This window comes from Opisthorchis viverrini, assembly GCF_000715545.1.
Source record: "Opisthorchis viverrini unplaced genomic scaffold opera_v5_276, whole genome shotgun sequence".
In the NCBI taxonomy this organism is placed as follows: Eukaryota; Metazoa; Platyhelminthes; class Trematoda; order Opisthorchiida; family Opisthorchiidae; genus Opisthorchis; species Opisthorchis viverrini.
In genome coordinates, this window is record NW_008751931.1 from 283523 (window position 1) to 304567 (window position 21045).

Sequence of the window (21045 nt, forward strand, 5' to 3'; positions counted from 1 at the left end):
TTTGCGATTGTTTTCAATGTCTCTAGTATACCAGACAAGAAGTGATTACATTGTCTATAGGTCTGTCATAAGTAGCAGTATGACGGACTCTTCTGTGTTAGTAAACGGATATTCAGAAAGAGCGCCTGGCAGTATACGTAATTTTGAAAACAACGCACAAGATAATAGAAGGCCGCGAGGACTCAAGCACCGTCAACGCTATTCAGAAACCCAGGTATCCATCTCCAGTTCGCATCATTGCACGAGGACCGGTCTAAGACAGCAGCATGGATGGGTACATCTTGTTTATACGAATCTGTTGAGCGGTTGAAAAAATTGCACACTTTACGCAAACTCAACTCGCCTACGTCAAGACACGAAACAAAGCACAAATTTCCACTTTCATATATTTAGTAGTCAGCGCCTTTTGGCGTGTGTATTGGGGATGTGTGACAAATTTGGACGCCATCTTCATTTCAAGGGCATTTACAACAAAATGAGTTCTTACACACAAAACGTGTGTATCGTTTCCAGTAAAACAGGAACAGACACGTTGTTTGTCACGTGTACAGAATAACTAAATAGTGTAAAAAGCCCATCCAATTAGACATAGGGTCAGTAACGCATGGTTAGCCAATAAATACTTTTAGATCACCGGCCAGTGAAAAACAACGGGGCTTTACTTGTCTATTCCGCCCTAGCTATTTATTTCTTCATTACCGGTCTTTTGAAAACATCCTTTTGAATTGAAGTCACCTATAAGGCCTGTCTGGTTGATTCTGACACAGCCGGTGCTTTTACTGACCTCCTGCTCAACAAACTATGCTCCAATCAAAAAGCGAAAATTCTCCTTTCTCATCCGATGACCGGATTGGATATACGATGGATTGATTGAATCCCAGTTGCGCGTTCAGCTGGAAGAGATGCGTGGGCGAGTGGCCATTAACTTATCAGTTGGTTAGCGCAATTCAAATTAAAACTAATTCATAATTTTATTTCCGATGCGCTAAAGCCAGCATAGTTTTAAATTCGGAAGATGCTATGTGACAACCGAAAACGGTGAGTTGCCCAATTTGTGAAATTTACTAGGGCCCGAGTATGGTCTTTCCCGTTTTTTTATTATCGTCATTGAATTTTTTTCAGTCGTATTCTACAGAAAACCAATTGGAAGATACAGTCGATCACATGATTATTAACAGTCTTCTGCTTACTTATTGCTTTGAGTTCCGCATCCTCGATTCGACATACGTGTTAGGAGGACTTTTTAGCTACCCTAATGTGTACCCTCAATCTCTAGAGAACCGGAAGCATGCTGCAACACAAAGTAATCTAAGTTCTTACTCTTAACTCTACTGATCTAATACAATGAATATAGTTTGTGTGGGCCAGGCTAATCAAAACCGTCTTTTCAAACTCCATAAGGCACCTTGGATCATTTTTAGGAACCACCAGAAAATTGAAGCCAAACATACAGTAGCAACTACGTCCTAACAGTGGCTCACATTAGATTTGGTTTGTTGGAAGAAAATTCTCCGATTTAAAGGATTTTTATACTAAGAAAATTGTTGCTATGACATAATGAAGTCAACTCAACGTGGACTATCAATACACTGCTAAATTAATCTCTCAAACATACTGTACAGTAAAAATTCAGTCGTAAGTTTTTGGCTGACCCACAATCTACAAAATTGACGGAAGAACTAAAGTATAATGGGAAAATAGAGTTAGTTTTGTAAATCTTCGAAGGAATAGTTAGAGTAAAAATAGGTTAAGCAAACTAACGCGCCTGGGAATAAACTGATGCCATCGACTTCACACTTATCAACGTCTGGGAAGTACTTGACCTATTTTGGAATTCATACAAGAGGTCTATGGGGGTCCATGGAAGTTGTGTTCGATGCTGTGTGACAGTGGGTAATCGTCCTCTGACGTTCACCTGGTGAGACTCTCTCTAGGTATGATGGAGTAAGTCTGTTCAAGAGTATCTCCAGTGGTCTACTTATGTTCGCGCTATGCGAATTTGGAATTCTTCATTGAGTAGTGCATGCTAATCATATCAGAAATTAACATCATTGTCCGAATCCATTAGTTTCTATGGTGAAGAAAGTATAGCACTATGATGAAGCCCCGTTCTCAGTACGATTCTGGAAAGTAACTATCCCTTCCAAGAAAGCATACTAACGTTTTCAGTGATATTTGTTTCACCTTAGAAGACTGAAGAGAATTCTAGAAATTTTATGTACTGAAAGACGTTTATTTGTCATCAGCGAAAGCACCGATGAGCGCATAGCTCTGTTTGTAGACAAGAGTCTGTTGTTAATCACGCTTACTTCTCCCACCTATTGCTTAAATATTTTGCAATGGGGTGTACGTTTGTATTTGAATTGGAAGTGTGTAAATATAAAGATGCCAATTCCTATCAGATTAATTTTCTAGTTCAACTGACCAATGTAAACGCATCCAAGGCACATTTAAACGAAAAGGATGCAGTACGGTGTGCTGCGGGTCTGCTGCAAGGTAGACACTGAGAACGGACCCAACTACTATATTACCCGTCCGTAGACATACGAAATCCTTCAACACTTTTAACACGGAGGCCCTGTGGATAGTTGTTTGGAGGTTGAACTCTACCAAAAAACCGCCACTGTTACCCACTCTCTTCAATGTGGTATGACTTGTGGAACTCGCTCGAGTTCGAAACTTTATTATTTGTATGTCTGGAGCCTAGTGGGACAAAGTATATACTAACTTTATGAGCCTGTAAACAAGAAAACTAATGCACCTCCGTGGTCTAAACCTAATATCAGTTGCGTAGAATACAGTAAAACTGACCGACGGAGTCGACGATCGTTCCGGTATATCAAGTGAGTCCCGATCCATAGCAATCGTACTTATGCCGTTATCTGGTCACTACGCGTCGTTGTTATTTACAAAGCTCTTTATTCTCAGTGATCACGTCATCTCAGCATAGCCAAATCCCGCATGTCATATGGAGAAAAATCGAAACCTCTCAAATGGAATACAAAAAACTCACCCGATTGAACAACCGTGGCTGTTAACAGCCATCTTGCCACACCAGGATAGGATCTTTGGGACCTAGTTACATTTCTGATGATTGCCCTCATCTTGTCCCTTGTATCGACCAATAAACCCCGCGACAATTTGCCTGGCTCACTTGTATAGCTGTTCCTTCAACCATTAACTCAAACCACATAATAATCAGGTCAGAAGGAATGTGGCCCTCTCGTTCCTCGAATTTAGGATGCAGTCTTTTGTCTCCATAGGATAAATTTTGACCAGTGTAAAACTCACGAACAGACCTAATCGGTTGTTTACAGTATTGCCTGCAGTAAGCGAATTCAGGGCATTAGTTTTTGTCTTCTGATCATGTGCAGAACACGTGCAGCGCAAATCGACGTTGCAGAGTACCCACGCGTTAGGCAACCTGATTCCGGTAGTACTCATCTGCTCAACTCTAGAACATGTAATTCGAGTCATTCCATACAGTTATCAATAACCAAAATCTCTAGCAAAAATCTACAAAAATCCCAGTTGATTCCAAAAACGTAAACATGCAAAATAGCTCTGGGGCTAGGATGATCCTATCAATTTTTTCCCATGAAAAGCCAAACTCACTAATCATTTGAAAGCACGTAAGCGTTCAGCTTAACGAAATTTCCATATTTTCTGCTTCCGACTGGCAAAGTTGCTCACGACCAAAGAAATGATTTTATCCATATGATGACATCACACTTTGATGCTAATTTTTTTCTTAGTTTTAATTTTACTTCTGAAGTCCCAAAAATATAGGTCGGCGTCGGGGCGTTGAACAAAAACTGAAGCGATTGGCCGTTATAAGTCGACACTGGATTTATTCTAGGGAACTGAGTCATCTGAAGGCCGCTAAATATTTTGTCAATCTTTTGTTCTGGCCTCCAGGTTTAAAAAGTTTGCAAAATCTGCCATAATGACTTTGAACCAAAGACAATTTAAGCCTCGAAATTGAAGCAACTACTCCATTGGTTCCTCGTTAAGAGGAATAATGGAACGCCCAAAAACAAAACAAAGTGGGCTCAAATTAAATAGTCCTTTCTAAATGGGGATATCACCGGGGACAGCTGAGGTCTTCTTTTCGTTAAAACGTTTCTTGATAGTGGCGTGCAAGTGGATTTTTTAAATAACTTCGTAAGGATTTATCGGAGCATATCACCGCGTTCTTAGAGTGGAATGGTCTACAAAAATGTACTATTTACAATAATACATTAGTACATTTTAAAAGCAAAGCTATTTTTAACATACTCTGATAGCAAGCTTGAAAAGGCTCCTTTTTGTCAGAGGACATTGAGAGTTGCAACTTAGTATCTTGTTCTGAGTTGGATCCTTCCCGAATAAACCTACGAATGGCCATGTTGTGTGGCTTTGTCTACCAGACTACATACCGGGAAAAATTATTTAAATTTCTAAAGGTCACATAGTAGTGTCCCACTGATATAAGAAGTACCTTGCTACAATGGATCCCAATGCATAAAAACCTTCGCTGTGTTTCTGTGGTGCATTCATAGTTTCAGTAACAGTTCTGTACCTGACTCTTGTTCTTTACTCTTATCTGGACCGAATATATGTAATCAAAAATAGATATGCGTGATCCTTATGCCTCTTCGCCCGTCATAAGAATGCTTTAAAACTCAATGGGCCGATTATTCTAACAACTATACACTTGGCTGCTTGCTATAATGCCGGTAAGCAGGGTCGCATTCGTTAGTCTGGTGCGTAAGAAACGGGCACAGTTGCACAACGTGACGGACAAGTGGCGATGAATGACTTGTACTGTACTTAGGTTTACAATTTTGACAGCTAGTATAAGTAATTTGAAACCTTTCAAAAATGAGTAGGATCTTCCCCTCAAATAGATATATTTTGTGCAAACACATCTGGCTAAAAATGGCAAGAAGCTTCAATATCACGCAATGATTTTCAACCAGCAAACTTCACTGAACCTTTGAAAAGCACCAATACAAGACCCCGCAACTGTCCTGATTCCCTTTGTTTAGGAGCTTTTGGTGAGAATTAAATCTTCAAGCCCTCAAAGCACTTCTTTACACTTGTATTATGACTGTATTTTGTGGAGAATAGCCGTAGTTGCCTTTTGCCGCACACGATAGTTGTGTTAACAATTCTCATTATTGTGTTCAGTGACCCAGTATTGTCCACGTGAGTGTCTTAAACGGTGTGGCTTTATCTACTGGTCTCTTATATGCCTTCTAATAATGAAGACCTTTGGTCGAACCTGCGCCAGGACGGGTGGCGTCACGACTTCTTGGGTCATGAGCCATTTCGGCGGTGAGGGTCGAGGGGTATTTAGGCGGAGAGTATACGTATATAAATAAGTATAAATACTGTTTATCCAAGCTAGATATGTCATCTATTACTAAATGTGCAATCTAATCTCATCACTTTTCAGCCTCACCGCAATGTTCCTTGCACTATTCCAGTGAGGAAACCGGATAATCATGCGAGCGATGAAGAGCAACGTTCCCTATCTACCTGGTGTCACAGAGACTGAAAGCAATATATCCACAAAGACAGCTGTCGAGATATTGCTTGTTGTTGTTGGTAGTGTTTTGCTTGTGCTGTTTGCACTGTTTGGACTTTCGACGGTAGTAACACGATCAACATGGTGGTATAGACGTCGGCGCACCTATCTTCGACGCCTGGATCACGCAGGTCGCTGCGAAAACATACCATTAGAGGACAAGCTATTCCACTACACCAGCTATATCCTGGAGTCGATGTCATTTACCAGTGGTGAAAGTGACGCGGATACAAAGAAAATCTCACTTCGTACAAAACTGGGGGCAAAATCTGCCACGCGCGATGAATGTCAACAACCAGCTCTACCACTTCGTTTTCAGCCGGAAAAGTTATACGGGACGGTGTCCACAGTGCACAGGGACAACCTGCGTAAAAAGAGTTGGTCCAGTTTGACCGTTCAGCCATCCATTTCTTCAAGCCGACGAGCATCCATGGTAGATAGTCTACTACACAACACCGCCTCTCCGAATACGAAGACTCTGTCCAAGGTTACTGCAAGCACACAATTATCTTCAACTCAGGCCTGTCCAAGAAAAGCGTCAGAAAAGCGCTGGAATATAAATGAACTACCCCAAATAGATATCACTTGTGTATATGATGAGTCTGAAGTTGAAGCTACTGCTGACAGTTATGAAAACATTGCCACTAGTAGTAGACCGAATGTGCGAGAGAATTTAACTGTCACTCTTCCTGCAAGAAGAGCATCTTCAACAAATTTTGAGCTCCTCAATACTCGGTCAGAAAGAAAATTGAGCATAACTGAAGACAGTGTACAAAGGACAGCTACGAATGCCCATTCAGACGTGGAGTCCAATCCAAGCGATCTACATCCGAGAGCCAAGAAGCACTCGTTTGGTTACGTTTTATCCAAAAAGCGCCCCAGCCTACGCGAAGTGATCCAAAGGGGATCCTTTTTCTGGCCCGATCAAGCGCATTCCGGAACACTGAAGGTTGAGATGGATGAAGTAACCAAATCATTCACTGCAGGAATTCTAGCGAAACCAGAAAAGGCTACTGGATCGGAGGAATCTATCACTTCATTGACGGAGGAGCAGGATCAACCGAAACTTCCCAGCACCCCCTTAACTTTGGAAAATGGAGACTTTGTTGGGGTGATTGCACTAGGATTGGCGGTCGATGGCTCTACTAGCTTAACTCCCTCAAAGCTGCGCATTCAGCTCCTAGCTGCGAGAGGATTAAAGCCTCAACGGCCCTGGCAGAAATCCACATATAACTTACGCTGCATCTGTCATGATTCAGACACGACACAGCATGCTTCGGTACAGTTTAAAGAAGCTGACTTGAAGATCCTGCGTGCACGAAAAAACTTCGAAGTATCGTTTGACTGGACGTCACAATCAGACTCATACGGGGAGCTACAGATCCAACTATTTGAAAATTATTCCAAGTGGTCTGGTGAGAAAGATCATTACCTCGGATCAGTCATCATACCATTGAGGGATATCTCAATGAATAAACCGTCTTGGTATAAGATTGTCCCGGCTTACCCGGTGAGTTTTACAGGATCCGTCAGATTTATATTTTTTACTTGTAGAAAAAAGCTTAGTAAGTGGCACTACATTAATGATGGTAATGATTCTCGAGTACACCGTACACTGATACTTTCAACGCACTGCTGCTGAAAATTACGCGAAGTCCTCGTGCCTTCGGCAAGGGAGATAGGCAAACCAAGTAGGTAATAGCTTGCTAAACCTCCACATGAAAGTTCAACGCCTTGGAATCCTAGGTCAAATATATCCAAAACTTCACCCTCCTACTGATGCTCTTTGAAGTTATCCTGACCGTTGGTGCATATGACAGAGCTATTTCCGATAAGCCACACCCGATTCGGAGTACGATCTTCCCGTAGGGTCAACATGTAGTACTTTCAAATTGACTGTAAAATGACGTTCCAAGAAGATTTTTTCACAAATGCCTGAAGGTTTACCTGCACTTATTTTTAACGCGTCCATTATTGTGTGAGAGCAAACACACCTACTTTGCATCGGTGAATATTGTGTATAATCCTTAAACTATTTGTGAATCTTCCATAATTTCGGATTCCCATGTTAGCAACTAATCGGAATTCAGGAAATTAAAGTAATGCGATAAGTGACACCTATTTTTGAACATGGTCACCCAGATCAGCTATAGTTGTAGAGCCGATCTTGACTAGATTGTATGAAAAACTCTCAGCTTGTTGCATCTATCTAAATCAGGTTTACTTTCAGCACTGGTCGCCAGAAGTTCACCATCAAGGTACAGCCCAGATGTCATGAGTCCTCAGTTTTCGCCAAGACAAGATGACGCATTTACAAGCTTATGTAAAGACAGGGAATCATGAAACACACCCACAGAATGGAACAGCCTGGAATACCCTTTTAAAAGTAGTAAACAAGTAGAAAATCCATCTTAGAGGTCCATTACTGGCAAGGAACAAGAGGAGCGGACAACACGCACGGATTAAGTTACATAGGACGTTGAGGCAGTCGGGATTTAGAAGAAATCACAAGTCCTGGGTCTGAGGTGGGACTACCAACAGAGACTGCAAGCGGACATTTGCCATTATATGAACGAAGAAACGCGCGAGTTATCCCAGTAGGCTGAACAGAAACGAGTAGTGCTAAAACTTAAAAATGCGTTGTCACCAATCTGCAGGTACCAGGAAATTCAGTCTACGTCAATAAAGTTCAATAAAGATTGTATTGCTCAGAGCTCTTCCAACTTCAACATTGAAATCAAACGCGTGCATTTCGATGCTCTCAAATTCATCTTCGATGCGCAGAGTCATTTACCCAAAACCAATTCTGCTTCATTTGAAGACAAGACTTTTCTATCTTGCAACATCGTTTAGACAGATATTACGTAAGCTTCCACTTTGTAGCAACCTAATAAACATCTAGCTGTTTTTCTAAAGGCTTCACTAAATTCACCTGCAAGAACCGGCCTCTGATCTCAGGCGGGCGGAACACAGTTGAGTCTATCTTCATCCATGTGGCCCGGGATGTAACTATTCAAATCTTCTTCGAAGTGGGGGTTCTGGTTTCCGTAATTTGGTTCACCTTCATCTACTAATTGCCTATGTGCCACGTGCCATGTGTACGTACCCTTCAGAAATGTTGACGTTGCTTAAAATTACATACGGACGAATTAGTCAGTGGATCTTAAGACTGACGTTGGTGAAACACCATCGGATTGTAAATATATCCTTAGTATGCTACTCCAAGCCCAATATTCTTGTCTGTATTACTTAAACATGAGCGCAATATTCCGCATCAGTTTGGATCCTTTCGTAACAGCGAAGTAAACAAGAAATAAATTTAATGCTTCCCAAAGGTAAACTGTGCCTTATAACTGACAACATGTCTCTCCATAGAATTACCCCGTTCCTGAGTGCACAGGACTCACCCATATTTCTAGCGAGCAGAATAGGCACAAAGTGATTTAAGGGTCTACATTAGTTACTGGACCCATGAACTCATGAGAAATGAAGACGAAATTTCTACAGTGTAGAACAACTAATGCACCAACAAACTTGTTTTCCCCGTTACTCCGGTTCCTGGGGCAGCTAAACTAAATCTACCTTTTGCCTGTATAAGACCAGATAAAACACCCAAGCGAGAAACAACTTGAATGGTCCACCTTTAATGTTTGCTTTTGATCTTCCCATTGTTATACATACGATAAAGTAAATCCTTATCCTAACTTGCGCGGTATTTATTATTCTTTAGGATCTGTTGTCTGTATCAATTCCTGGTAGCTTTCTGTACACGCGTGGCTTCACATAAAATTTTGACTCCAGGTAAACGTGATTTCAAAGTTGAATATGGAAGCAGCTCATTGGTTAATATTTAATCTGCTTCAATAGTGATCAAACGAATATACTACTGCAAATCTGGCTGTACAAAATGCATTCGTGTTTGCTCTGACCTTCGCCGATTATTCGTGAGCGGTTCTGCATACGACGGTGCCTCCTCTCAATAGAAGTTTTGTTTGAGGATTTGATCTTGTTTAGTTGGAGCTGAAAATAAAAACAACTGACTGGAATGGCAAAACCAAATTTGAAGTTTCGGATTGTTAGTTTAATAATGTATACCACAAATCTGTCAAGCATCAAATTATAATGAAAAGTCAACGTGTTCATGCCTGACCAAGTCAAAATAAAGTTAGCATAGAGCGAATTTGGGTGGATTTATGCCCGGTGCAATTCTGGAGTTCGCCGGAATCATATTTTCTCTTTATACAACATGCATCGTCAAACCGTCGCATAAATACGTCAAAGGATGCGGTTTTCCGTCGATTGTTAATTAGAAGTTACACTCTCCCTTTTTACGGCTGAACAATTTGTATTCTTAGGCAAATGGCAGACTAATCCAAATTCTTCGATAATTCACAATTTTTATACGATCCTGTTTTTTTGGTGATTCCTGAACCGTTTATGTTTAACCAGTGTCAGCTGCTGCATAGTGTTTTTAAGTGAGTCTTCCTGATGAGTCGCTACATCTCCCTCACCTGCTCAAACATGACATAACCACATACTTGACCCACGTGACATTCATTCAGGCGCGATTTTATAGATGAGTTTTTGGGAAGTTATACATATATACATACATATACATACACATATACATATATATATATATATAAGTGGGCGCATAGCACGTGATTCTTCCTGTATCTGATGTGCGCAATGTTGTTTTGATTCATCATTATCTACCGTTCAATAGAATGGCTGTCGGCATATTGGACGCTACTGCTTATCTGATGCTTGACAACAGGAGTAATGAATTATTCCGTCAGCGGAGATATTTTCTCATCCGACAGTTGGGCGTTCACTACTGATAAAAGTAGGCAGCCTAATTACGTTTACCACAACGTAAGGAAAGTGCTTCGGTCTTGGAAATAGGACAAAAGTTTCTATAGGTGCAACCAAATTATGCATTTGCTTGATACATACAATGGTCTAGCTCCAATTTGCTAAGACCTGTTCACATAGTTTATCATAATTAGTCACTGAAATCCGTTTTCTGCTGCATGAGTTTCCCTCCGGTTGGTATTGTTGACGATAATTTATCATATTGCATCACAAAAGTTGTCGCGTTGAGTAAAGTTAGTATGGTAGATTCCCTTACTCATTTGTTTGCATATGGTAAACATCAAAATACATACAACTTTTAACATTTTTTGTTTCACTCTAACCTACGTTCCAACAAATAGGATTTTGGTGTTTTTGAGTAAAAATGAATTCCGTCCTGACTGAGTACATTTGAACATACAACCCTTCCTTTACAAGGAGTCGTCAGCTTGGAGGAAGAATACGAACGAAATACCTATCCCGCAAAACCCCAAAACTGCAACCAAAATGTTACCCAGTGGGTTTCGGGCGTGTCAAGCTACCTGACTGGGAAGTCCTGACTGGCGGTTCAGTCGATCGTCACAACCAAGGCAGTCACCGGGTCGTCGTTCGTGCAGTCGTGCACACCAATCACATTTATCAGGCGTGAACCCATCCACCTGTTCAGACGTGATAATTCTGATGCGCCCAACGTGCGTCGGTGAAGCAGGGGTTACACGCTCGCCTCGCATGTCAGATGTCCGGGGTTTAAATTCCGGCACGGCCATTGAATATGCACTGCTGATGAGCTCTGTTAAGAGCGAAACTCGAGTTCAGTGCTTTCATTTGGTGTGGACTGGCCGGAATAATTACGCAAGAATGGGAAGATGACCGCCCAAACGAGAGCGATGTGACTTGAAATTTGTGAAATTTTGGTTTGAAGTCACCACTCAAGGAGCCATTTAATACGTAGCGTCTTCAGTAGGATTTTTGTAAATGGAGGGTAATGGAAGCTATGTAATTTCTAGGTGCGAGGTGATCACTATTGATCACTCGCTTCTGTGCGAGCGAATAGTTGTTTGGATGACTTGACAGGGTTTTTCGGTTTCCGAACTCCATGGAATAGGACTCGTGCTGTTGATGCTCCTCACTGCGCACAAAAGATTTATTCTGTGCTGTTTAGTTTTTTCAGCACAAACAGGGTTCATTAACACAGGAAAGTGTTTGTGAAAGCTCCACACACTGAAATTCATCTGACGATTACCATGGTTCTTGTTTGTAACTAACCGTGTATCGTTCTACTTACAACAACAACAGTTAAATTAAGCGGCAGATCAAAGACCTAACTGGATAAAAGGCCTCATTGTATCATCGTTTGACAGAATCGGAAAAAAATATTTGCTCCTGCCCTATCTCGCTTGTCCCTATTATGTCAGGCTCACAACTGGACGGGTCACAAAAATCATCAAATAAATTGCACCCTATCAGATAGATGCACGAGCAACCACCAAGTGAATCAAGGGTATAAAGACGATTCAATTTCATCATGACTATTTTTCCCCAATTTAAGATACAACTTCATAGGTATTTGTTTTCATACATTAGGATAACCCTTTGAGAAGTTTGCCTACATGCAGAACGCGTTTGTTTTTAGTTCTTCCAAGCCTCTTCAGGACATACCTGGAAAGTTCCAACTGCAGAGGCATGACCAGGTCTTGTGTTTAGGCTTGGCGCTTTCCTCAGTCTTGACATTTTGTGTTAAAAAATCCAGCAAATAGGATAATTCCCTTCGCGATAAAGAATACGGGCAACTACAAGCTTACGGCTAACACCAGAAACATCAATCAATTTTTACTCATAACGGCTCCCAAATCATCTACTGATGCCACAGTCAACATTTTATCTGATTGAAGCAATAGGCTTTGGAATTCAGGACTTCAAACCTCATTTATTTGATTGGTATTTGCAGATTCTTAAGTCTTCTGCATACATTTCAGTCCATGTAGTATCAAGCACTAGTGAACGTATTTACACTTTGGACTTCTGGTCAAATCACTTTCAAAACTTTTGTTAATATTTGTTGGAAAGAAGGTTCTTATTTACCTCTAATATAGCTATATCTAATGAATGGCTGAATTGATTTCTAAAGTAATTTCAAATGATGTCAAACGATTTCAAAAGTGTATCAAATGAGGACTCAAAAGCCTTTCATTAATTTTTGACACTTTTTCACCCAAAACTTTAATAAACCGCTATGTTAGTTATCCGCTTGAATGGTACAGTCACATGTCACTCGCTCACTGGGTTTTCAGGTTGCGACTTAATTCCATTCTCTGCCAAATCAGTTTTCTCCCATACTACACGCCGCAGCGCTTCACCAAATTCAGTATTACAGAAATCCAGTATTCAGGTTGTGGGACACTTTAGTAAAAAACAGTGTGCTCTTTGCAACAAAAATGTCAACGAACACATTGCTCATTTTTCGATAACCCGTCTCTTTTGTCGCTAAATTAAGAAGGGCTTCCAATCATAAAGAAAGAGCAAAAATATTTGAACATTGTTTCAATGCGTTAAACCTGTTACTACCAGAAATAACAGGCAAAAAGACTATATATAGAAGCTGTTTATTGACTAAACTCATATGCATTTTTTATTTACCATCCTCCAAGGACTTAGACTGAGTTGTCCTGTAAGTGGAACTCAGCAAGGCTAAATGGAGCATTTCAGGGGCAGATTGCCCAGAACCTAAAACCGCACAAACACGGCAGAGAGTTTCTGGTCAAAAGTGATTAAATAAATAGAATCAACTAGTGCTTAAGTTCGGATTTCGACTACAGCTACGCAAAGAATTTGTGAAGTCGACAGACGGGTAAAAATTAGCTAGGGCACAAACTGCCTAGCAAACAGGAGAGCTTGACTGGGCGAACCAAACTTTCTAGATGCTGACGGCAAGTTCTGAAACCGAGCACTGGTATTTCCAAGTACGCAAGGACAAAATGGAAGTTAGGTTAGATTGTTGCCTCGTTATCCGCCCAATATGATGGTGACATCACGCAAGATCTCTTGGAGATATCGAAGTAGTACTGAATGCACGTGATACGTATCTGGCTATTTTATGTAAATAAAAATCCCCAAATTCATCACATAAGTTATGAATATCACCATCAGGTTATACAAGGAATTCAACCCCGACGCAAGATTATCAGATGAGGCGGTAATAAGTGTGAAAAAAAGACAACTGGATATCACTTGGAAGTGACGTGGAAAAAGAAAAAAACCCTCTGAATAAACAAACACGGGCGTCTTTAGCCCGCTTTTTTCCTAGCGGCTTGTGCTGCCTTCAAATTTTATTTACGCGAAGACATGTATGTGTGTATTGGTTACCAAACTAGTGAATCAAACAAGTAACCCGGTGCGAAAATCACAAATAGTCGTTGGTTGTAACTCTTGTCTGAGTAATCAACTGTGTAACAGGTAGAGTCCACATTTTCAAAACCAGAAGTCAAGTTTTGGGATTTTCAGTCCTCAAAAATCCGTTGATAACCTATATCGGTTTGAAACCGACTGAAAAGCTCAGTTTGGAAAAGATTAATTAAAACACAACATCAATTCACCTGACAGTAACTAATTCTGCCCCGCACTCTCAGAAACGATTCTCACAATGGAATAATATCCATGAACTTCTTCGCTGGTCCAAAAATAAAAGTTGTACATGTATTTCACAAAGTAACGGACAAACAATCATCCTCCAAACTTCCACAAAGTGTGTTTTGCCAGCCCTAGGACACCGTCAATAAATCATTGCTTTTGAAACTATGGTGACAGCTCGAGATGTGAACTATGGTGTGGGTTCCTTTCCCATTGTTTCTGAACTGAATTTGGACGTAACATTGTTCACGGTCTCTGAACATTCTTCTTTCTGCCTCCACCGGATGATCCACTTGGGACAATGGACAGGAATTAGCAGATCAAGTATCCTGTTTGGTGGTATTTTGTCATTCAAGACAATGGATTAATGGCAGATCGTGTATACGCTATTTAGAAGTTATTATTGGTTACTGACAGGTCAGTGAAGTCGGCTTGAGGGTAACACCTGTTTCATAGCTACGGGAGGCTGAACAAACAAAGTTCCTATTGTCAAGGGATACAGAAATGACCATCAATATGCGTTCAAATTCTTACTTGCGCAATTTAGCATCAATTTTCCTTGATGCTGCTGGAAAGATCTAGCTGCTATAATGTGGATTTCTGAGGAAATAATTTGCAAACAGTCATTTGATTAGTGAAACGAATTTAACACAATTTTCATGTTCTAAATAAACGTATATGCATTCAAAATGTACGATGCTTAGTCCAGAAGCCAATTTAGCCTCAAGGCAACATTTATGCTTTCTGGGCGCAAAATAAAGACCTAAGTCAATCGATCAATACCGCCTCTATGATCCTTAACCTACTTGGACGGCTGCTTTGAAAAGAAAATCAAAGTTCAACTCGTTAGATTATTTCGACCAGATGCCTAATATTGGACAATTCCTTTTTAGACTCTTTCTAGACTTAATGGCATTAAACAGTAGTGTATGGTGTCATTCTGCCCGATTTCCTAGATTTTTGTCGGTTCAGCTCATGCCTGTATTTCCGCAAACGTAACTGCGTTGATAAATGAAGTAATTAGTTGCCAGATCTCACGCTAGAAATTTGATTGTTACAGGGGTAGCTCCTGGTACCCATTTAAACTGCTATTGCAATCTGAACATACACGGAACAAAAGAATGGTGACCACCAGGGTACCTTGATGTTGAAAAATTCCTATCAGGTTCCAACATCTAGCAGTTGGTATTACTAAATTTTAATAAAACCTAACATTTATCCCGCCACCCCTGAAAATAGCCTCATACAAAAATAACCAGTACTTTAAGAAGGGCTGGTTTATTTAGATCTCGATCTTGGCGACAGAAGTTAGCAGGAAATCTACGAAAAAATTATAAAACTGTGGCTTCTATTTTCGTCACATAATCCAAAAGTAACAAATCAACATGTTCATTCAAAGTTCGCTATTCTTTTAATACAGCTTTTTTTGAGATTACGTCATGTGCTACAAATGCGTAAGGCCATGCGTAACTAATATCATTCGCAAAAGGATTTAATCCTCTTCGTGTTCGAATTGCCTAATGTTCATACCCAGTATTTATATTTTCTTGTTGCAGACTTTTTCTTTAAACTTAATTTTGCGACAATCAGTATTCTCCATCATCGTCAGCTGAATCTGTGACACGAAAAATCATGAAACTTCAGGGTATAACTACATTGATAGCTTTTCAGTATATTACCAAGTAATCCATCTGTAAATACGGCTTAAAATTGCAACAATCACATGTCGCCTAACCTGAAGACATCTCTCCTAATCAAAGTAAATATACCTATCCCCGTCGAAAAATCACCTACAAGACTAGGTCTGGCCAAATAAACTAGGATAGCACTGCACAATGAACAGATGTTTCACCTGCCTGTGTCTGAGTGGACATCCAGTGGTGGGAATTTAGAATAGTTTAGTTCGTAATTTGCATGCCAGTAACACGGACACTGTATGCCTAATACATGAAACCTACAGCCAAATTCTTATTCATAAAGTAAACGATCTGCCGGGATGTCACTCAATAGTCTAAAATAGCAAAGAGTGGTTGGTTGGAGTGCGAATGAAAAATTACTGAGTTGATAAGCTGAATTATGTTTGCTTGTCTGCTCAACGTGTTTTGCTAAAATCACCTTTACAGACATCCAAAGAAGTATCACTTTCCCATGATTAAGGCGAATAGCTCTCTGATCAAGCACAACACAATACACGTAGTTTCAACAGAGTCAGAGTAGACGTCAAAGTGAAATATTTTGTCAGCATACGTGGTAGCAAACCACTTCTGTCGTTTTAGAGTGATATAATTTTCTGCCACCATGCTCAACCTCCCTTCCACCGAGATATAAAATTAAGGAATTTTTCAAAAACGCACTGGGTGATATTCAATGGTGTGGGTGCAAACAATACCGAGGACACGTGGTTGGAATCTGAGAAAAGACAAGAGATGGCAAGGTAAAAATCTGTGGCCAAGCGACAAAAGAAGTAATGTGTGAAAAACCTAACGTAGGATCTCCATTTTTGTGACCATAAGTTGTGAATTGACCAGGTTTATAATGCTGCCGAGTGAATCTAAGAGTTGTTGAACAATATTCTAAGATTCGTGGTCAGAAATCCATTCCATGCTGCCCACGAACTCAATAACCTTGATGCCAATAATTCATTTTTTTAATTTGCAAACTATGAGGAAACTGACTCATAAGGTTGCAGTTGTATTGGTTATCCCAAAGTTCACAGGCCAGCCTCTACCGTCCTGTTTTGCATTTCACGTAAGTGGGTTTTTGATGAGGAGTGTAGATCACTGATCGAAAATGGTTATGACACAGAATTTGTAGATAGCTATTGCATAAGCATTTCATTGTGGACCTCCAGCGTATGTGTATGACGCTGCCGGGTATCTACAGTATCTTATCTACGATCTCAAGTACCGACATCGACAGCAATTATTGACCTCTTAAAATTTAGTCAAGCGCATTGTTATTTTCATCACTTCGAGCGTATGAACAAAAATGTTTGCTGTTCCACCGTTTCCCCGTTTGTTATTAACATTCATACATTGATATCGTAAAACACAATGCCACGATGGACTGAGCCAATTTTTCAAAGTACCACCAAATCACCAACCCTGGCCTACATTTTCGACATTCGCAGTGCCAAACTTGTATTTTAACTTCCGTTCTGCCCCTGTGATAACTGTTCACTATTTATCGCAGACAACAGGATTATGGTATTTTCTGACATGGAAGATCGTGTAGCTTGAATTGGGTCAACCGATAACTGCGTTTTCAAGCCACTTTTTATCAAGGACGCCTTGTAGTATGGATTCTTAGGACATCACTACAGAAAACTTCGTATTTCTAAACCCATCAACTCTCGCATCTATATTCACAAAAAGCGCCAGGTTAGCAAGTCTCGCAATGACCGCATCGGCCATTGAGATATCTAGTTTGCTTGTTTGTGTAGTCCAGCAGCGAAACTTTATCCACACATTGTTCTTCCCTCTTTCAGATAATCCGGATCAAGGCGGACGTTCTTGTATCCCTCTGTCAGCGTCCACTTGAAGGGTTGCTCAGTATTGGAGTGCACGAAATTCGCAATATCGATTTCGAAGCTTATGGTCCCTGGGATCTGGAGAACTTTAAACAGGAACTCAAACATCGGCAGAGTTAGTAACTTATGATGCGTAGTAGAACTACTGATGGTTTTCGTATGTCTGCGTGTATCTTATCAATAATTTATCAGTCAACTTAAACTCACTATTCGCAATGTAAATAGGTGACTCAAATGAGTGCTACATTACTGAATTTTACCCAAGTCTAGGTACAATATTGAATCCAATGGTAACTACCAATAGTTAACCACTGACAAGTTCATGCATTCATAAGATTTGTTCTACACAAGTGGTATTACCGATTCAGACGTAGCATAGCCTTTGCCGCCAATATGTGGTCAGCACTTAACGCGGATGACAGAAGTGACAATGTTGATGTCCGTGAACAGTGAGATAAGTTCGGCAGCCTAGGCAACTGGTAAACTGATTTTTAAATGTAAGCCTCAAGCTACGCAAGGATGCATGGATGCGTCTATCACCGCACACATGATAGTATGTTGCCGGTTTTGGGGTAGCTACATTGGAATGTTTCAATATTAGTCAATTGTTACTTGACAAATTCAACCATCAGTGGTCTAAATGTCGGATATTTCCATCTGGTATTCACAAGCATTTCCAATATGAACGAGCCATCAACAGGGCCTGCGAACTTGTTTTTGCAGACAATCTATCGTACTCACTTCACAGTTGCTGCGAAGCATACTTCTCACATTATGATTTTAACATTTCATTATATTGCTGCGGAAGGTAAACTACATGCTCCGGTAAAACATGTACGCCAAACACACCGCGTTAGTAGAATCGCCCACAATTCTGTCTCGTGATGTAATCAGCTGCTTTATTCCACCAGTGTTGGACAAACCTCTGAGATGTGTCTAAGAGATTGGATGCCTAGCTGGATGTACTATAGAGCAACTGGAATCAGTGTAGCAAAAGTGCTGAGATTGGAATTTCTTTCTGCTTTTTTGAATGCATTAGTACAAACGCAGTAGTAAACAGTGGGTAAATTTTATAAAATATCCTGAAGGTTCAGATTTAGCAAGGCGAAACTTACCACTTGTTCTCACCTGATAGCAAATGTCCATGAGATTTACACAAATATGCTTACGAAAGAAACCTATCAAAACACGGATAGTACCCAACTGAAAAATGGATAATCCCCATCCATAAAAGCCAAAATGAATCAGCGTAAAATGGATAAGGTGGGAAACCATGGGCGGAAGTCAGCGTACTTGGTTGGAGAACAATAGCAAGTATACCAAATCACGAAGAAGAATAACGTACCAACAGAGAATATGTGGAAAGCAAATAACTCTTCGGTGTAAAATGAGAATAAAAATAGTACTTAAAACGACATGGGAGTTCAGTGCGTTACTACATAGATGCTTCACTGTCATCGTTGTTATTGTTCTTTACCTGCACCAACAGACTGGAAAACAGATCACGCCTACAAAAATGTATTAAGGTCACCTTTGATTTCTATTTTCTTAGGAAATAAATGGAGCATAAATGAACGGAAAAATCACCGTGACCAAAGGTTTTACCGTTTATTCCATTCCACAACGGAGGAAACTAGATGTTCTTGTTTTAGATCACAAACATTGTATGCAGGTCCAGTTGTTCTATATATTCAATATATGAATGTGCATTTTTGTATATCCATGGTAGCGCGTAAGAGCACTGTTGGAACTTCTCTATTTTCTTTTATTGGGCAACCTAGTTTACACTGTTCAGTGCAAATACCCTCTGCAACATTCCCCGGAGGACCCAGCTTGGAAGAGCACGAGGTTTTCAGAGTCCAGTACTTGTAAAAAACGAATCCCAGGTCGTTCCGTGGCAAATTATTAGTAGATGCATTGTAATACTGGGGAAATTCTTTCATGGCTTGACGCTATCATTAAAAATCATCCAAAATGGGGAACCTGATCCTTTGAATATTCATTACAACCGTCAATCACTAAAGCAGAGAAACCAAATGATATCGCTTGACAGGGAGTGACAAGTACGATGCCTTCTGTTTGACAGGGCAACTGCATAAAAAAACTTTATGCAGTCAGTTCAACGCAGAGTGTATTTCGCCTTCGGAACCATTCTGATTTTCTGCTGTTACAAGTAAAAATGCACCACTTTATTAGTACTTCTGTATTCAGTGCATTTTTCTTATTTTTCGATTATCTTATTTTAGTCGAAGTTGCCGTCCACGCATGTCTCTTCCACGAGGGTCACTTGAGCAAATCGAGAAAGAGTATCTTTCTGCAACGTCCCGGTTATCGACCTGTTCGCTCGAGGCGAGCATCCGTCAGTATGACTCTTGCTTCAAAAATATCTGCAGATTCCGAACCAACTACAAGTGATGTTCCATTCAACAGACTCGTTGGAGGTGAACACTTTTTGCAATTCTCACTTCCCGCGACAAAAAAATCGTTCGGCAAACTCCAGTTGTCAGACTACGGTGTTGCTTTATTCTTCTTCAGTAAGCTATTAGTTGTCGATCGCCTACCACTGGAGTGTGTGCGTCAGCTTAGGTCAGTTGGTGTGAGTGAAGCGAAGTATCTGAATGCAATTGGCGAATGTTTCATTGGCGACCAGGCCGCACAGCTTGAGAATCGAAAACAGCATGGACTTGTTCCGAAATTCGATATTCCAAGCTCCTCTCTATGGTCGGAGGTCAGCATTCATGGATCAAGCCGAGTGTACCAGTGGTTGTCTGTGGAGTAGCTAGAGTTTAATGGCTGTACTCAGTTGACTGACTGAGCAGTCTTCTGACATTATTTTCATCTCAACAGTTTGAATCCCCTTCTTTGACAAGGTCACTCCCATCAACTCGGCACATTTTCTGTCATTCGATCATCTAGTCCGTTTATCGTGTTTCATATTAATTATGTCTCACGCCCCACTTATGTGCCCATGGTTCTCCCAAGTACTGGCTCAGTGCAAACGTCAGTTCATTGCCATCAAAAATGAAAACAACTCAGTGTTTGTGTCTATTCACCATTCAGATTCACCTTGATTTGTCCACAGAATTGTCATTGTGTATAGCGTTGTTAATTCTTAGGACGCCTGAAGTAAACTGTGTTGTTCATGTAATATCATTGTTATCCCAATGAAGCCACGTCGGATCTACCGGCAAAAGTCGCTAGTGGCAAACTGATGCAAGCTTACACCAGTTGATGGAAGAAAGGTTTTCTGCCAACAGACGGGAATTTTATTCCAAACTGACTCGCAACTCCATAAATGATGACTGGGATGACGTCGTTGCACTAAATAACAACCTCTAAGATTCAATTATGTTTTTTTTTCGAAGAAATGGAAAATAACCAGTCGCGTCAGAGGGCGTTGCCTTTAGACCTCAGCTTCAACAATTTTAGCAATTAGAGAAAAAGCAAGATTTTGAACTTGAAA

The 21045-nt window shown here is 40.5% G+C and overlaps 1 protein-coding gene across 1 annotated transcript; it reads left to right on the forward strand.

The window, feature by feature from the left end:
• Positions 1 to 918: 918 nt before the first annotated feature.
• On the forward strand, positions 919 to 20755 carry T265_09402 (hypothetical protein; the record flags this gene model as incomplete). Its single annotated transcript, XM_009175449.1, has 4 exons — positions 919 to 1038; positions 5441 to 7082; positions 17541 to 17697; positions 19829 to 20755. The coding sequence occupies 3 exons, from the start codon at positions 5490 to 5492 to the stop codon at positions 20359 to 20361; spliced, it is 2283 nt and encodes a 760-aa protein (XP_009173713.1).
• Positions 20756 to 21045: the final 290 nt, after the last annotated feature.